Below are 11,946 nucleotides of genomic sequence, written 5' to 3' on the forward strand. Positions count from 1 at the left end.
CCCCCCCCCCCCCCACCCCCCCGCCCAACTCCTAACGGGTGTACCTACATCACACGGGCTGCAGGGTTCAAGAAGGCAGCGCACCACCACTTTCTCAAGAGCAATATTGACGGGCAACCTATGCCAGCCTAGCCGGCGACACTCACATCCCATGACTAAACTAGTTGCAATTAATTTAAATGTAGCTGTAAAAGTTTTGCAGGAAGGATAGGTGAAGATTGGCTGCAGGGAATGAAATAATGGGTGTGTAGGGTTGTCGAAGTACATTTGATAGCACCAGCACCCTGTGCAGATGACCAAACACGTTGGCCGAATGACAGTTAGATGAAAATCCTGTCAGTGATTGAAGCACGACTCTCCATGGATGTTTCGCTCATCTATTTCAGCCTCCTCCTCCGTACTTAATGGGAGTTGAAATGTGAAAATTTGAGTGAATCTTTTGATAATTAATCCAATCTCAGTGTCACAGCAGTGATTCCCTGATCCAGCTTCTCACAGAGCAAGGCTGAATTTATAGAATCATAGAATCCCTACAGTGCAGAAAGAGGTCATTCAGCCCATTGAGCCAACACTGACCACAATCCCACCCAGGCCCTATCCCCGCAACCCCATGTATTTACCCTGCTAATCCCCCTAACACTAAGGGACAATTTAACAACCTAACCCACACACCTTTGAACTGGAGCACGCAGAGGAAACCCACGCAGACACAGGGAGAATGCGCAAACTCCACATGGCCAGTGACTCGAGGCCAGGATTGAACCCGGGTCCCTGGCGCCGTGAGGCAACAGTGCTAACCACTGTGCCACTGTGCCGCCAAATTCCCAGAATATTGTCTTACAAAATTCACACTCAGACTTCTCCAGAAGAGACCTAGAGTAAAGTGGCAGCAATCCCATACTGCTCTTAGAGATATCGAGGGGTCTAGAAATAAGTCACCCTCCTGATCAGTCCAAGAACAAGATGTTTCAGATTGCAGAATAGTTTTGTTTGTCATAAAATTAATGCCATTTTTAAAAAGTAAACATAATTATTCCTTACTGACGTTTAAGAGGAGGTCCAGTGGCCCAGTGGGTAGCATCCCAGCCTCTGAGCCAGGAGCTCTGGTTTCGAGTCCCATATCAGGACTTGGTGGCCAAGGAAAGTGTTTTCATAACATGGCCAAACAGGTTGAGTATCAACTTGTGAATCAACACGTGCCAATGGCAGGAAGAGCAGTAGAGATTCCTGGTCAGCCATTTGATGCAGAGAAATTGTAACCTCGACCATCATTACCCATAGTTCCAGGTTGCAATGCACATGTTAAAGTCTATGTTGCCACAGGAACTCTCTGACTCCTTGAGGAACTAATCAGTTGGACGACAGGTTTAGATCAGATCAGTGTCAACAGCACAGGGCTCGGTCCCTGCTATATGGAGTGGATTGGGAATCTGCCTCCTTGCCCTGTCTGTGGTGGAGGTCGTGGCTGTGGGTCAGACTCAAGCAGCAAAAGTGCTCAAAATCTGAGAGAAAAGTAACAGTTGATACTCTCAATAATATCATCAGCCTTTAGCCCAGGGTACGAATATTTTCAGCAGAACATTTGAGGATGGTGGACTTCCTGTTTAATGGTGTTGGCTTTCTCGATGCACCAATGAAACCAGTGCAAAAGATGGGAGAATTTGAGTTTCTCCAATCCTGCGCCCTGGTTTAAAACATCATTGCACTATCAGCAGGTCCTGCCCACAGAATTGGCCAACTCCCTTTCACCCGAATCACCGTGAGGAGTTTCTGCTCATTGTGTAGGTTGTGGATCTTCAGAGGAGGCTCCAAAGATTCAACTTTGGGTGTCAGAATACAAATCGGCAGGTTTTAGCCGGGATTTTCCGGGTCTGTTCAACAGTTGAGATTGGGGCACCATTTAAAAATGGCCCCGCCCCTCAGCAATGATGGCACAAAACATCCCCGCCCACTTTCTTTTAACAAAAGTGTCAGAAGATCTGGAGTGAAAACCTGGCTGAGTTTCTGGGGAAAAACAAACCAGTTTTCAGTCAGAACCTGCGCTTTGCCATTTGAATAGGGAAATTCCACCTTTAAATATAATCCTTTCTTAATTTACTAAAACTAACTACCGTACTGCCAAGATAACCAGCAAACGATTCTGTTTTTTTAAAGTCATTTACTCACGGGTGGATGAGCACTGGTTGAAAATGCGTATATTTTAAGATAGTAATTTTCAGCTGTATTAATCAAACTGCAGTCTTACTGTGCATCTTACTGTGTTTACCCCAGTCCAACGCCGGCATCTCCACATCTTAATCAAACTGCACCAGGTTATTACTCTTAAATATATCGAAGAATATCTTTAAAGAAATATATTTTTTAAATGTTCTAAAACACTGCCTGGGGGCGACACAGTGGCACAGTGGTTAGCACTGCTGCTTCACAGCTCCAGGGACTCGGGTTTGATTCCCGGCTTGGGTCTCTGCCTGTGTGGAGTCTGCACATTCTCCCCGTGCCTGCGTGGGTTTCCTCTGGGTGCTCCAGTTTCCTCTCGAAAGATGTGCTAGTTAGGTGCATTGGCCATGTTAAATTCTCCCTCAGTGTACCCAAACAGGTGGCGGCGGAGTGTGGCGACTAGGGGATTTTCACAGTAACGTCAATGCAGTGTTAATGTCAGCCTACTTCTGACACTAATAAATAAACTTTAAAACTGCTTTCACTTGCATATGGCAGATTTTGCCTTGGTCAATATTCAAATTAATCTGAGTGGAAACTTATATGAAATACATAAAGCACTACTCAAAACTAGTGCACTTGATGTCCTAATCACTGATTGAGCCTCAGAAGTAGCGTGCAATCTGTGGATAAATCCACTGATTACACAAGGATTGTAATGTGGAGTTTTGAATAACGCAGCAATTTGATGATGTTGAGCTTTATGTCATCATGTTTACAAAGTCCAACCTGTTGCACCTGGCTAGTACAAAAGGCAAATCGTTGACAAACCCTTCCAGGTATTCAATGGAGTCCCTATTCTATGATATGTAAATATTGGATTGTGGTTCAAAACCCCGCTCTGTCTACAATACCTCTCTGTCTTTAACCCCTTCATTCCGTGGCTGAGTTAACCAGTGCTTGTTCACCACCACCTTCTCAAGGACAATTAGGGATGGGCTACAAATGCTGGCCTAGCCAGCGACGGCCACATCCTGTCAAAGAACAAAAAAAAAATCATTTCAGTAGCTAAAAAGTTGGGGATATTTCACGACACCTCGATTGTGTGGGTTTCCTCCGGGTACTCCGCTTTTCTCCCACACACCAAAGATGTGCAGGTTAGGTTGATTGGCCATGCTAGATCGCGCCTTAGTGTCATGGGGACGAGCAGGGTAAATATGTGGGGTTACGGGGATAGGGCCTGGGTGGGATTGGTGTCAATGCAGGCTCAATGGGCCGAATGGCCACCTTCTGCGCTGTAGGAATTCTATGATTTCAGTCGCAAGAGTCCAATATTTGAGGACTGGAATATATTTTTCTTTTACAAGATGTGACTTTTTCCCTCTTTTACTAACTTATAAAGCAGTACTGATGAAGAAGGTGGTTAATGTGCCACCAGCTCTTTGGAAACCAATCTCTAGCCAGTGTATCTGACTGAACTTGCTTTGATTTTTTTCAGCCCTTTAGTAAGTGTCCACCTTTTTCTCTGTTCCACCCCAGTGTTACATGGCTTAAACTAAGGACATCTGACATAGAACCATACCGGAAACACTCATCCGATTGCTCTACTTGTGACTCTTCAAGGCTCCAGTGAACTTGTACGCCTTCCCTGCTCTCCCAATTTCAACTCCACTGTCACATGTTCAAGGTTTTGCATATTAACCATGGGCAGAATTCTCCCAAATAATTTCGAGGTGTCATAACGGCGAGAATAATGGAGTGATCCGTGGCAGTCTCTAAGGCACGCTCCTCATCGCAATTCTCCCACTCAGTTACTGTGGGGGAGGGTTTCGAGTTTCGCGCCTGTATGGGGGTTTGCTAAACACATCAGTGAGCCAGGCTTCTGATCGCTGGGGCACCATTTTGCAAAGGTGCCCCAATATCAGAGTGCACTAGGAGACCATCTCCCTCACCCCTTAGACATTGAGGCCTCTCCTCGTCAGAGGCATGTTCTCCCACTACTTCCCTGACGTGGGTTACTAGCATCAGGGCATCGGATCCCTCCCTCCTTGACCCCTGATAAGCCCCCCCCCCAACAGAATGCTCGACATGCCCCTCATCAGGACCCTCAGCTTGACCGCCCTCATGATCCATCCCTGCATGAATGCCCGTCAGACACCCCTCCCACCCACATAGCCGGCCTGTCATGGCCCCCACTCGGCACTGCCCCTGGTATACTGGCGGTACGCAACTGGCACCATCCCGAGAAAAGGAATTTGTAGAACGTCTAAGAGATGGTTTTTGGTGCAGTTTGTGAAAGAGCCTACTAGGGAACAGGCAATTCTGGATTTGGTCTTGTGTAATGAGGCAGACTTGATTAGGGAACTTAAGGCGGAGGAACCCTTAGGGAGCAGTGACCACAATATGATAGGATTTACCCTGCAGTTTGAGAGGGAGAAGCTGGAATCAGATATAACGGTATTACAATTAAATAAAGGTAATGACAAAGACATGAGGGAGGAGCTGGCCAGAGTTGATTGGAAAGGGAGCCGAGCAGGGAAGACAGTGGAACAGCAATGGCAGGAGTTTTTGAGAGTTATTCAGGAGGCACAACAGAAATTCATCCCAAGGAGGAGGAAACATGCTGGGGGAGGACGAGGCATCCATGGCTGACGAGGGAAGTCAAAGACAGCATAAAAGCAAAAGAAAAAGCATACAAAGTGGCAAGGATTAGTGGGAAGCCAGAGGTCTGGGAAGCCTTTAAAAGCGAGCAGAGGACAATTGAAAAAGCAATTAGGGGGAGAAGATGAAATATGAGTGTAAGCTAGCTGGTAATATAAAAGAAGATAGGAAGAGTTTTTTTCAATATATAAAAGGTAAGAGAGAGGCAAAATTAGCCATTGGACCACTGAAAAATGAGGCTGGAGAAGTAATAATAGGAAACAAAGCAATGGCAGAGGAACTGAATAGTTACTTTGCATCAGTCTTCACAGTGGAAGATACCAGTGGGATGCCAGAGCTCCAACAGAGTCAGGAGGCACAGATGAGTGTAGTGGCCAACACTAAGGAGATGGTTCTGGGGAAACTGAAAGGTCTGAGGGTGGATAAATAAACTGGACCAGATAGACTACACCCCAGGGTTCTAAATGAGATAGCTGAGGAAATTGTGGAGGCAGTGGTGATTATCTTTCAGGGATCACTGGAGGCAGGGAGGGTCCCAGAGGACTGGAAAGTAACTAATGGAACACCGCTGTTTAAGAAGGGAGGGAGACAGCAGATGGGAAATTATAGGCCGGCTAGCCTGACTTCGGTTATTGGCAAGATTTTAGAGTCCATTATTAAAGATGAGATTGCAGAGTACTTGGAAGTGCATGATAAAGTAGGACTGAGTCAGCACGGCTTTGTCAAGGGGAGGTCATGTCTGACAAATCTGTTAGACACAGTAAGAAGCCTCACAACACCAGGTTAAAGTCCAACAGGTTTATTTGGTAGCATGAGCTTTTGGAACGCCGCCACTCAGCTGATGAAGGAGCAGTGCTCCGAAAGCTCATGCTACCAAATAAACCCTGTTGGACTTTAACCTGGTATTGTGAGACTTCTTACTTTGCGCACCCCAGATCTCCTCTGGTGGACACCAATAGTGATTCTCGCCATTATTGTGCCGTGTCCGAAGGCCAATGAATTCTGTGCGCTGGGATTTGAATGGGCTATTCGTATTTAAATACTACTTTAAATATGCTAATCAGACTCGCGGCCTTTCTGGGCGCAATCCGTTTCGCACCAACGGGAAGGGGCCAGGAGACTCGCAAACTGTTTGGTGCCGGATGCGAAACGGATGGTTAGGCCTGCGTGCTAATCTCCGGGAGTGGCGAGATCTACAAACAGAATGGCGAGGCCCCCATGTGTTCAGAACGACTGGATTAACATTTCCAGAATAACTTTCTGGATTAGAACATCCAAAGGAATTATGTAGATTCGCCCCCCCCCCCCCCCCACCACCACCCCCCCCCCGCCCCCCCCCCCCCCCCACCCCACCCCCACCCCCACCCCTCAACTCCCTAATGTGCCGAAAATATATTTCCGTACCTTGGAAGATTACTTGGCTCTGGATGGGAGGGATTGTCTGTATTGTCATGTAAAAGGGATCACAAGCATCTGGGACAAACTGGGTGGACCATTGTTCTGTCTGTCCTTGTTCCACAGGTTTGTATAAATTTGCCAGTAAGTGATGTCCCTAATCACTCAGTTCACGGAGACCTGGAATGAGCGGGTTATTTTATGTGAATAGGTTGGACAGACTGGGTTTATTTCCACTGGAGTTTAGAAGAACGATGGAAACTGATTGGGGTAACTAAGATCCTGAATGCTCTTTACGAGGTGGACGCGGAAAGGGTGTTTCCTCTTGTGGATGAACTAGGGGGCAGAACCAAAGGAAGTGAAACTGTCTAATGGGGTTTAAACAAATCCAGGTAGAAAGACTGGAACAGAGACAGGGTTAAAAAGGTGTGGATGCAGAGAAGAGGAACACAAGAGATCAGAATCACTGTTGTCAGATTAGGACTAAGTTTCGGGGAGGGGGGGTGGGATACTTTGAAATTCTGTCACTGCAGTGACTGGAATAAACTTTCTCAAATGTTACAGGAGTTTGGATCCATTACACCTGGAATTCTTAATGAGCTGGATCATGTTCTAAAGGAAAATAAATTCAGTTCTAGGAGTCCCTCTGTATTGGCATCCTTCCATCTCCAAGAGATGATAGAGACGGAGCTACCGGTCCATTTAAGTGGGGTGTCTTCACTGATGCACTACCTTCGCTAATGGTTGTGAAGGTCATTGCTTGAGAAACAGGTGCTGCTACAAGCACTGCACATGAGACGGCCAAGTGACAGTCTGGGTTGTTCTTTCTGGCGACTGTTGGCAAGTTACTGTAGCCACTGCTCACCATGCTGGTGCATGCCAGCCTGCCAGCGGTGTCGCCATTTTCCTCTTTCACCAGTTAATAATTCCCAGGTTTGATAATCAATGTTTAGGGCCTTTTTTGTGTCACACTTTCAAGCGTTTCGGAAGCGGAGCCTTGGATTCCCCCCAGTGGCTCCAGCTATCTCCCCACACAGGAAGTCCTGGGTATGCGACCATCTCCCATTCTGTTGGTGTGTCCAATCTACCAAAGCCACCTCCGTTTGTATCGAGTGAGAGTTCCAGTTACTCCCAAGAACAAATCAAGCCATCCAAACAATCCAAGCCTTGATCATAGATGATGTTAGCCAAGCTGTCAACAAGGCAGAACAGATGGTGCAGGTCATTACGAATCGTCACCCTCCAGGATCATGGTGCTCTCTCAAACCTCAACAAATCTTCACGTGTAAACCAAAGCAGTGAGTGCTGACAGATATTGAACTATCGGGTGCATTATAACCAAGCAAAACGTCTTCTTGGGACTCTAGACACATGCACTACCCAGCACGACAATTCATTATTGGGTCAGTAGTGGGATGAGGTGCTTTATAACATCAATTTCTAAAATCCAGACCTATGCTTAATTTTCTCTTAACATGCACGTTCTCCCCATGTCTGCGTGGGTTTTCTCCGGGTGTTCCAGTTTCCTCCCACAGTCCAAAGATGAGCAGGTTAGGTGGTTTGGTTATGCTAAAATTGCCCCTTGGTATGCAAAGGTGTGTAGGTTAGGGGCAGTAGTGGAGTAAATACGTGGGGTTACGGGGAAAGAGCCTGGGTAAAATGCTCTGCTGGAGAGTTGGTGCAGTCTCGATGGGCCGAATGGCCTCCTTCTGCACTGTAGGGATTCTATGATTCACCAATGCAATACTGTCCATTCAGAAATCGAGTGTCCAAAACTAGATCCAGAATGTGCATTTACCCAACACTTTGCAAGGTTAGTATCTTTTATTTGATGAATGTCAAAACGGTTGGGTCAGCAAAAGGCATCAGGCAAGTTCCCTGTGGAATTCCAACATTCTCTAAAGAGTTTGCTGCTTATTTCCTTTATGAATAGATAAAATCATTGATCGAGTGAGTGAAAAGTTATTGCTTAAGCTCAATTGCAACATCATTTAGCCCGTCCCTCCCCAGGCAGAGAATTAGTGAATGGTTTGAGCTTTTGTCTCAGTCCAGTAGCCTCTAATGAGGAAATTATTTGCAGTAAATATCATCGTTATTATTACTACTATCACAGCGCTGAACTCCTAACCAAAACATACACTTATAGCTCAAACAAATAAAGAAGACAGGAGGAACCTGTTTCCGCTGTCAGAGGGAGTTTAACACCAAAAGATTCTCACCAATTGTAGACCATGGGATTATCATTCGCTGAAGGCAACACAACAATAATTCTTTTAAAACTCGTATTAACCCACTCACCAACCTGATGAGAGTTGCCACTAGTATTTTCTGTCAGTGAAGGTACTTTTTATGCTGTATTTTTTCACACAATAACCAAGGGGGCATTTTTATATATGTGCCAATGGGGGAGTTGGAGACACTTACCTCACTGTCATGCTAATTAGGTTTCCCCCACATATGCAAAGGTTAAAATAACTTATCCCGAAAACCAATGGGTGTTGTTCAGATTACTCACTGGTGAATTATTTAATTGTTTATAGCGAAAGGAGATAGCAGTGTGTATTCATGACACTCCCTTGGCCCAGAGTTTTTTTTTACCAATCAGTAAACATTGTAGGTGAGCAAACAGGCTAGACTCCTGAAATCTCAGCTGCAACATCCTACCTTTTCAACAGGCGATATACGGAGAACACTGGTTTTACAAAATAAAACTTCTTCAGCTCCCACCGAGAGAGATAGAATCTCTACAGTACAGGAGGAGGCCATTTGGCCCATCGAGTCTGTACCGACCACAATCCCACCCGTAACCCTCATTTATCCTGCTAATCCCCTTGACACAAGGGTCAATTTAGCATGGCCAGTCAACCTAACCGGCACATCTTTGGACTGCAGGAGGAAACCGGAGCACCTGGAGGAAACCCACCCAGACACAGGGAGAACGTGCAGACTCCGCACAGACAGTGACCCGAGGCCGGAATTGAACCCAGGTCCCTGGCGTTGTGATGCAGCAGTGCTAACCACTGTGCCACCATACCGCCTTATGTGCCTCCATACAGAATTTCAGCTATTTTAGGTGCACTAAAGGATGTGTTTTATATACTTTCATGGGATGTGGGCCTATCCCTAACTGTCTTTGAACTGAGTGGTTTGGTAGGCCATCTCAGAGGACAGCGTGGATCTGGAGTCACAAGTAGGCCACAACAGGTAAAGGTGGCAGATTTCCTTCCCTGACGGGACATTAGTGATTCAGATGGGCCTTTACAACAATCGATCATCGTTTCTTGTTTTCCAGATTTATTAATTGAATCCAAATTCCACCAGCTGCTGTGGTGATTTGAACCCATGCCCCTGGATTGTGAGCCCGGTGCCATTACAACTCTGTCACCATCTCCCCACAATGTGCTATTATAGCTGATGTCATGAATCAGCAGCAAATTGCAAAACCATGTTAAAAATCAGTTTGTCACAGGCATGGTCTGTGGGGCTCCAGACTTTACAAAGACCATCGAGCAATAAGTGAAATTGATAGTTGTTAATCACAAAAATGTTATCTGGAGGTGCCATTAATATTGGCACATTAGCTAAATGATAAATAAAAATCCAAAACTTTGACCTAAAACTGTGCATTTACAACATAATAATTAACTTATTTAATTCTGATTGGACGGGGTTCATGCTAGGGCCTCCTATACCCAACTGCCCCATCTCCACCATTCATTACTTGACATGTCTACCCCACCCCATTTATAAACAAACAGAGACCTTGTTTCCTAATTGACAGGAAACATCCAAGGAGCATTTTTCAAAAAATTTCCTCTGGTATTTCAATAATTAAAAATGCGTTCATTGATATTTGAAAAAATACATATCTCAGATATTTAATTTTAAAATGTGTTCATTGAAATTTGAAAAATGAAATTTGAAAAACGCAGATATATAATTTAAAAGTGCATTCATTGAAATTTGAAAACAAATCTCAGATATTTAATTATAAAATGTATTCATTGAAATTTGAAAAAACGCAGATATTTAATTTAAAAGTGCATTCATTGAAATTTGAAAAGAAATCTCAGATATTTAATTATAAAATGTATTCATCGAAATTTGAAAATTGAAATTTGAAAAAACGCAGATATTTAATTTAAAAGTGCACTCATTGAAATTTGAAAAAATCTCAGATATTTAATTATAAAATGTATTCGTTGAAATTTGAATATTGAAATTTGAAAAAACGCAGATATTTAATTTAAAAGTGCATTCATTGAAATTCGAAAAAAATCTCAACTATTTAATTATAAAATGCGTTTGTTGAAATTTGAAAAAGTTCACATCTCAGACATTTAGTTAAAAATGACTTCATTGGAATTTGAAAAAAAAACATACCTCAGATATTTAATTTAAAAATGAGTTCATTGAAATTTTAAATACGATTCTATCAGTATCCTATGATTTTTTGCAGTGGTATCTGGGTGATTCGTGACTGATTCCGGGAGACTGCAGGACAATCCGGGAGGGTTAGGAACCCCCCCCCCCCACAGGGCTTTAGCACTGCTGGAGATAAGAGAAGCAGCTGGACCTTACTGACCGTCTCTGCTTTCCCGTTTCTTTTAGCTTCATCTCGGCCTGAGCCGGAGTTTCCCTCAGCGTGCAGAGTCAGGCGAACCCTCCGGATGTTGCCCTAAACAACAGAGCAGGTGAGTTCATCCCACTGTTCAAAAGCAGAATCAAAATTTACCAACAAAAAAACAGAGCAATCTCACAGCACTCAGTCTGAACTGAGAGGTGCTGATCACCTTTAGGTCGAGACATAAAATCCTGTCACACATTTTTACCACATCAAATTGAGCATCTAAAAATGACTTACCCTCCTCACAGGCTCGGGTGATTCAGCAATGGTGCATGTTGTCGCTGTCCTAAATTGCAGCATCGTCCCCTCGCAGTGTCACTCCTTCCAAAATCCCAACTTTAATTTTGCCAGCTGCTTCCAAAAGAAAAAGGTGGCAGAAACTCTCCTTCGTATTTGTCACTCTTCCCGAGTCTCCTTTTGCTGCTGGCAGTTTCAGTTCAGTGTGTGTGTGACTTTTACAACTCTACCTTAATTTAAAAGGCGTGACCTTTTAGCCAAGAGATTTGAATCTTTTTAGCCGCGGGTGTCAAAAAAAAACCCCGAGAGGACAAACCACAAGCAAGGGGTTACTGTGGTCAAAGTGGCATCTCCAGGGCACCACCAGAGAACAGTCATCTCAAACAGCCCCCAGTCAGGGAAGATGGTGAATTCATGAGTCCCTTAGCAACACGTCTACTGTGACACATCTGGGACGGTGTCCTCACCTAACTTGTCAAACAGCATTTTACCTGTTCTTGCCCTCCCTCCCTCGAATACTTTACATGGGTGTTGTCCCATTCCATCTTTATCAGGGGTTGGCTCCATATAATTCAGGTGTTTTTTTTAAACAAGGGCGTGGAACAGAAACCCATTTGCTTCTATTTGCCTAAAGTTATCTCGGGAAGATCTGCCCCGCACTGTAGCTGAGTCCCTGCACTCTTTTCAACTGATGCCACTCATTTACCTTTAAGTTTATTTATTAGTGTCACAAGTCGGCTTACATTCACACTGCAATGCAGTTACTGTGAAAATCCCCTAGTCGCCACACACTGGCGCCTGTTCAGGTACACTGAGGGAGAATTTAGCATGGCCAATGCACCTAACCAGCACGTCTTTCAGACTGTGGA

General features: G+C 44.6%; 1 protein-coding gene across 1 annotated transcript in view; it reads right to left on the bottom strand.

Annotated features, from left to right (window-relative positions):
• LOC144511023 (uncharacterized) overlaps positions 1-11,290 on the bottom strand; it is an 85,604-nt gene extending 74,314 nt beyond the window's left edge. The window contains exons 1-2 of the mRNA XM_078240997.1: positions 11,078-11,290; positions 10,799-10,891 (exon numbers count right to left, since the gene is read on the bottom strand). Of these exons, the coding sequence (XP_078097123.1) occupies positions 10,799-10,891; positions 11,078-11,140 (156 nt within the window). The 5' untranslated portion in view covers positions 11,141-11,290. The remainder of the gene's footprint in view (positions 1-10,798; positions 10,892-11,077) is intronic.
• Positions 11,291-11,946: the final 656 nt, after the last annotated feature.

This window comes from Mustelus asterias, chromosome 24 (assembly GCF_964213995.1).
Source record: "Mustelus asterias chromosome 24, sMusAst1.hap1.1, whole genome shotgun sequence".
Taxonomy (NCBI): domain Eukaryota; kingdom Metazoa; phylum Chordata; class Chondrichthyes; order Carcharhiniformes; family Triakidae; genus Mustelus; species Mustelus asterias.